Genomic DNA, 7,032 nt, shown 5'->3' with positions numbered 1-7,032 from the left:
AAAAAAAAGCTAAACACACACACACACACACACACACACACACACACACACACAGAGAGAGAATATTGCACATAACAGTTTCTCATAGTCTAATAATACACAAGAATATCATAGGCATAACCATGCAGTAGATGATTAGTCTATTTTCAAAGTTCACAGGCTAATGATGAGGGTAATCAGGACTTGTACGTACTGTAGACTGTAGAGAAGTGATTGGCTACTTTCCTGACCCGTTCATAATGATAGGTCTTGTTGCATTGTATGTAATTTCCACATCCTAGCAACAAAACAATCCAGTAATATAATGAAAAAACCACACACACAACGAAAAACACTAAAGAGGGTACTTGTGTAACCTTACCCTCCAGCATATATGCACACACACACACACACACAACACTTGTTTTGGTGACTTGCGTATATGTCAACACTGCTGTTTCTAATGGAAACGGCGCGATGGTCTCATGAAAGTCCTTCCCAGTACCGTCCAATCACTGTCTCTGGCTATCAGACCATCATGTGATCAGATCCCAATGCTGAGTGCTTAAAACTCCCAGTTCACACGTTCATATGAATCACATCTGCAATACAATCACTTGTTCTTTACATTTGGTTTTTGCATTTCAAAACGGTACTAGTGTAAATGGGTTGACTCCAGATGTACCACTGATGCGCTGCATGATGGGAGAAGAAATGAAACATGAAAAGGCCTTCTAAAGAGCTCTATCCAGCTGCTTTAGTGATGTCACATGAGCTCCCTTAAGTGTTTTACATACATTAATTAAGATGGTGCAAATCTGTGAGTATCTGTGCACGCATGTATGTTTTTATGGGGTTCAGCAGGAAAGATTATAATGCCTAACTTTCTACTTTTAAATGAAAGCATCAAATTCTTGGTAAATGATGGTCTATGATCAGCTCATGGGCATTTACAGCGTTCACAGCGCAGGAGATGGAGGTTTTAGTATTAGGACAGGGTCTCTTCGCTGAAGTAAGAGAAGCCCTTGAACTCATCCTGGTTGATCTGCTTGATAATGGCGTCTTCCACCGGGGTGAGCACCGGCTCCTCGCGGGTGAAGTCCTGGTCAAAATTGTTGACGTCCCTTTTGGTTTTCTGTGGATGGAGAAGAGGAAAGTGTGCTAAATGAGCAATTTCAGAACAAGAAATCACAAAAACACATATACATCCAAACACGGTGCATTCCATAAACGCTCTGAATAACCTAAGAAATGCTTTTCCAGCAAATATTTTAGCAGTTTTTACGTGTGTCCCTTATTTCTGTCGACTGAACAAGCCATGCCAATCATTTGTGAATTAATCATACTTTTGAGTCGGTTCTTTCTTTTCAGTAAAACAGGCTTTCAAAAAACAGTCTGAATCGATTCACGCTCTCTCATTGAATCATCTGAAGCAGACTGTCAGTCAGTAAAATAGAGAGTATCAAGATTTTTAAGGAAACAGAGAACAAACAGCGCTGGATGAAGTGGATATGAAGTGGATAACAATTGAAACAAAAGGCTTCTTTCTGAGAGATAAATGAGAAAATTCAGCTATTGCTGTGTCATGTGAATAAGTGGCCATTCACACAGAGAGTGTTTTGTGTCAGCCTATGCTGTTTTTTTTAGTTGTTTTTCTATGCGAACATGCACTAGATGGATATCTTTAACCATTCCCTTGCTATATAACATTTTTGTGTATTAAAACATGCATAAAGACCATTGCTCTCATGTATTGTTTGATCTGAAGAGTCTTAAGTCTTGTTGAAGTTTGTAATAGAATGCTAGACATACTCAGAAAAGTAAAAGTTCTTTCAGAGTTGAATTTTGAGCATTTATATATATATATATATATATATATATTTGCTTCTTTTCCATTTTGCATTTACTTGTACTGTTACGTTCAATACTTAAGTACGTTTAAGATTAAAAAATACTTTTCGTACTTAAGTACAATACATATCACATACTTTAAGACTTTTACTCAAGTAATATTCTAAACGGTGCCTTCAACTTCTACCAAATATATCTGTTTTATCTGCCTCATATTGGTGCATGTTTTAAACTCTCCCAACCTCTCACCCTCTAAGGGCTCTCATCAGCCTCGTGAGCAGGTGTGAGAATGGGGCGGACAGGCAGGCCACTTCTCACACTATCTGACAGGCATTCCACACACACTTACAGCAGCCAGCATGCATCTCTGTATCAAAGTACAGCGTCTGATGTGTGCTGAGAGTCCAAGAGCATCTCAGATATCCCTCTGTTCACACTACCAAAAACAGAAGTGTGACACAAACACTTCTAAGAAACATGAGGGCTGAAGCACTGTAATGTTCTTGATAACTGCATTTGGAAAGACCAGTGTTTATGTCTGGTCTGAGACAGCCAATATACAGAGTTTAAACTGTGTTGTAACCAGACACAGCATGAAAGTGTCAAACGGTATATCCTATTTCTTCAAAAAAATTTAATCTGAATTTTATTAGTCTATAAGTGGAACATAAGATAGGAAACGACATTTTATTGGTTGTTTAGTTTGTATCTCTCTGGCATCTCACTCATTAGGTCCCGCCCACAGTGAAATCTTATTGGTCCAAAATCCTACTAGACATACTGTAACTGTTTATAGAGTTTATATAGTTTTTCCTATAGGGATTTTTTTTTTGCTCAATCTGATCTCATTTTTGTTCTAAGTTATAAACAATGAACCAAACCAACCAAGTGAATTACAACATTAAAAACCTTTGATTTGAAGCTAAACGTATTTAAAAATTGGACAAAAAGACAAAGGTACAAGACTGTGTACTTAACGGCTCTAATAAGGGAAAGTACTACAATCCCATGAACCATTGCAAATGAAATGAATTAAAGACTATGAAGAAATACAAAAAATGTATAGGTGTTATAAACAATATATGCATATAAAATATGCATTTTATGCATTCAAATTTTTTTAGCAGTTTATGAACATAGGTAAACTCTACATCATTTGCCATGCTTAATGGGAATGGGTGGGTGAATGCCAAAGCGTTCTTTTCCATAATTCTCTGATTGGTGGCGATTTCTCTCAAGAATCATGGGTAATGTAGTTTTTTACCAGGAATTTCGCAGTTGAACATGGTTATAAAAAGAAATGTCAGTCTTCAAAGATTTGTACACTATCATTCAAAACCAATTCCCCATGGAGAAAATGAATAGGATTTTTACTTTAAATGCTGTCTACACAGGCAGCGCACTAGGTTTTGTAACAGAGTGACTATCCACAGTATCCCACACATTATAATACTCACAATACGTGGTTTGAAAGGTGGCTTGATCTTCCTCTGTTCCAGAAGAACCCAATCAATCTCTTTGAAGAACGGATGCACTTTAATAGCTTCCTCTAGTCCTTGGGATACTACGCAACCCAACCGCTTACTGGGGCTCTTCGTCATGAACTAAACAATGGAGTGAAGAAAGAAGAAAAGATTAGAGAAGCATAATCCTGATGGCTTGTTAACCAGAGGATGTCTATATGCGTCATGTTGAGTTAAGATGGTTAGTGATGATGTATGCATGATATAAGATTGCATCCTGTGGAAGGATGACCTGAGATGACCACAGGTCATGTAACCACAGTGCCAGTGAGACAGATCGCAGTGTGACACGATGCTGTCCAAGACAAACAGCCTGCCTTTCCCACAAAGATTTGCAAATGGGCAAAGGACAGCCAAAGTAAATCTTGGACATGTGAAGGAAAAAGGCGACCCACAAAAAACACTGTACACACACACACACACACACACACACACACACACACACACACACATAAACTGACACTATGGCACACTGCAAGCCTTAGTGCTGCTCAATATCAGTATAGAGCTGTCATCATAATACTTACTGTATGATTGTGCAGCTATTGACCGAGTGATCAAAGAACCAAACTATCTTTACGTAAAATCTTTGGAGTGACTTCCATCAATGTTGAGATGAATGGTGATCAAAAGTGACGTAGAAGTCACATGAGTTCCAATATGACTGTTCAGACTAAGGTCGCATTGCACCTGTATCTGATTTAGGACCACATATGGAAGTCAGATTCCATGTGGTTTGTGCTGTTCACTCAGTTAACATCAACAAACAAAAACATCTGAGTCACATATGAACAACAAAAATGGAATTTCTATGAGTGTAAAACCCTTAAACAAACATGAAAAATGCTAAAGAGCACAAGCAGTCATGCATACAAATACACACAGAGAAACTAGTCAAACAAGCCAGACAAATAAATATGAGCATTGACTGAGAAGATACTTCTCATTGGAATTGCTTTAATATCTCAATTGTTTCTCTTCGACAACAAGATGAAACACAGACGAAACTGAGACTTTTGGTAAGAGGAATCAGAAGGGTTTGGTTGAAAATGGACTTGAATAGGTTGAATTGTTCCATCTGATATGAACCAGTTACACTCTTAAAAATAAAGGTGCTTCACGATGCCATAGAAGAACCTTTTTGTCTGAATGGCTCCATAAAGAACCGTTAACATCTGAAGAACCTTTCTGTTTCACAAAAGGTTTTTTTGTGGTGAAAGACGATTCTTCAGATTATAAAAAGGTAAGAAAGAGATGGTTCTTTAAATAACTTTTGTTTGAATGGTTCTTTGTGGAACCAAAAATGGTTCTTCTATGGCATCGCTGTGAAGAACCTTTTAAGCACCTTTATTTTTAAGAGTGTAATTGAGAAAAAAAAAATAAATAAATGGTTAAAATGAACCAGAATATAGCACACAAGTTGTATGGTCTTATTTATTATTATTTTTTATTATTTAATTAAAAAATATTAGTAATTTATTTGTAATTAATTTATTTAAATTTTGTATGGAAAACAAAAGAGCTGCAAGAAAATATAAAATATCTAATTTTTTGTTCCAAAGAAGAAATAAAAGCATATGGGTGAGTTCATTATGACATTTTAATGACATAATAATATATGTCTTCTGTAGAGTTTCAGAAAAGATAATCAAATATTTTAAAGACTGAATGATCCGAGCTGTACTATTCTCATTCATTTTATAGCTCTATACTTTTACTATTTGTCAACAGTTTGTGTCTACTTTTGATTTTTCACTGGAAGCACTGGAGACAAAGCAGATATATAAATGAAATATAAATGAAACATGACCTAAAAAAATCTGCTTCTGAGCAATAGAATGTTCCTCAGCTCTTTGTCATATGCACTTAACCAATTTGAACAGTTAAAAGAGGAGGAACCCATGCAATGGTGGGCTGTATATCCTGAAACGAGACCTCTGAGATTACACAACCCAAAACTCCAGCAGGGAACACAAACAATCTGTTCTTTTCCCACAAGGAGTGTCATTTTTCTGAGCTTTCGCCTTCTTTTGCTCTTCTGTTACTTAACTATTCTTTCAAGAAGAGTGTAAGAGCACGCAGACAGTAGTAAGAGGAAAGGTTAAGAGGTGGTACCTATGTCTTTAGTAATAATCAGCAGGCAAAATGTATCCTTAGGGAATCCCCAGAGTGATCCATGAGTAAATCTGGACACGTACCGCTTTAAGAATGCTGACGGCCTCTTTGCTGAGCCACACGGGATATAGGACGTCATCATGGAGAATAGACTCAAAAAGGTCATCCTCATTATCTGCTTCAAAAGGAGGCTGACCAGCCATCATCTCGTACATCAGCACACCTAGAGCCCACCAGTCCACTGACGGGCCGTACTCAAGCTCCTGCAGGATCTGCAAACCACAAAGCTCCATAAATCTAAACTTTGAAACAGAATAATTGAATATACATGATCATGTCCAGTTCAGACTCAGATGAAAGCACTTCTGGAATATCCTGTGCTGGTTTTGGGAGGAAATCCTTCAGATTTGTGCAGCAACTTTACAGATCTTCTTTATGCACCAAGAGCTTGTAACACTCCAAAGAGAAAGGAAAAATTTAAATCGCATCATATGGCCCCTTTAACACATGGTATAAAGTGTTAAATGGAGATGATGGTATATTGGGAGTTGAAATTATGATCAAATCAACTGTTACAATTGACTCTATAAAGCCTACTGTATCATACTTGATATGCAAAACTTCTAAGTCCTCTAAATTATTAACATGATCAAAACTGCTGAATCTTCCACATGTCTGATTGATAACTTATGCTTTTGGCAAGTAAAAGGCTTTTTAGTATAATTCTAAAAGTAAAACCTTCAGGTTGTGGATCGTGTGTCTTTTTGCTGTGAAATCTTTACTGATTTCTCTAAAGTAAATGTTGGAATAACTTTTATATTGTTAGTACTATTTCAAGATGAACACTTATTGAACACCTTTTTTATATTAAAAAATCATGTTAAAATGTAAGCATCAAATATTATACATCAGTCTTTTGAGGAACATTTATTTGCTCATCTCAATCAGCATGCCTCCGCAATAAAAACAATACAGAGTCATATAAAACAAAGCACTTAAATATCTTACTTAAACTTATTATTGCAAGATTAAATTAAATTCAAGTTAATTTGTATAGCGCTTTTCACAATACAAATCGTTGCAAAGCAGCTTTACATGTTTCAGACAGAGACTATCCAGCGAGAATGACGGTCCGCAGAACCACCTTCCGCTATAAGCCTTCGGCCTGGGAGCGCCACTGTGACTCTAGACTCTGCGGAGTACGAGAAGTGACGCCCCCAGAATGAGAAGCTGGAACACGGTAGGTTGGGACTGCTCCCGCCCAGCAGCCCCTGCTGACTGCCTCAACCTCCTCAGAGGAAGAGAGGTAAACACGTGCTCTTACTAGAGAAATTTTTATCCCAAGAGCCTCTGTATATCTAACTTCTCATAGTCAGATAAATACTTCATTTTATTCCTCAGAATTAAATGCAGTCAAACAACCAGAGGAGTCAATACGGTCTGGTGAGTTAGATTCACATCAAAAACCGAATTATGTAATATAAGCGTGGCCTCGGCAGCGCGCGAGCCACTCAGTCACACCAACAACATCAATCTCCTCAGAGAAAGATGGCCGCATCAGCAA

General features: G+C 37.4%; 1 protein-coding gene across 1 annotated transcript in view; it reads right to left on the bottom strand.

Annotated features, from left to right (window-relative positions):
* Positions 1 to 19: 19 nt before the first annotated feature.
* Positions 20 to 7,032, bottom strand: part of LOC107699301 (protein kinase C epsilon type) — a 114,267-nt gene continuing 107,254 nt past the window's right edge. The window contains exons 13-15 of the mRNA XM_016500513.1: positions 5,552 to 5,740; positions 3,288 to 3,434; positions 20 to 1,114 (exon numbers count right to left, since the gene is read on the bottom strand). Of these exons, the coding sequence (XP_016355999.1) occupies positions 968 to 1,114; positions 3,288 to 3,434; positions 5,552 to 5,740 (483 nt within the window). The 3' untranslated portion in view covers positions 20 to 967. The remainder of the gene's footprint in view (positions 1,115 to 3,287; positions 3,435 to 5,551; positions 5,741 to 7,032) is intronic.

The sequence above is a fragment of the Sinocyclocheilus anshuiensis genome, unplaced genomic scaffold (genome assembly GCF_001515605.1).
Source record: "Sinocyclocheilus anshuiensis isolate Anshui unplaced genomic scaffold, SAMN03320099.WGS_v1.1 scaffold450, whole genome shotgun sequence".
Lineage (NCBI taxonomy): Eukaryota > Metazoa > Chordata > Actinopteri > Cypriniformes > Cyprinidae > Sinocyclocheilus > Sinocyclocheilus anshuiensis.
Note: the sequence above shows the minus strand (reverse complement) of the source record. Positions and strands in the feature narration are given on the sequence as shown.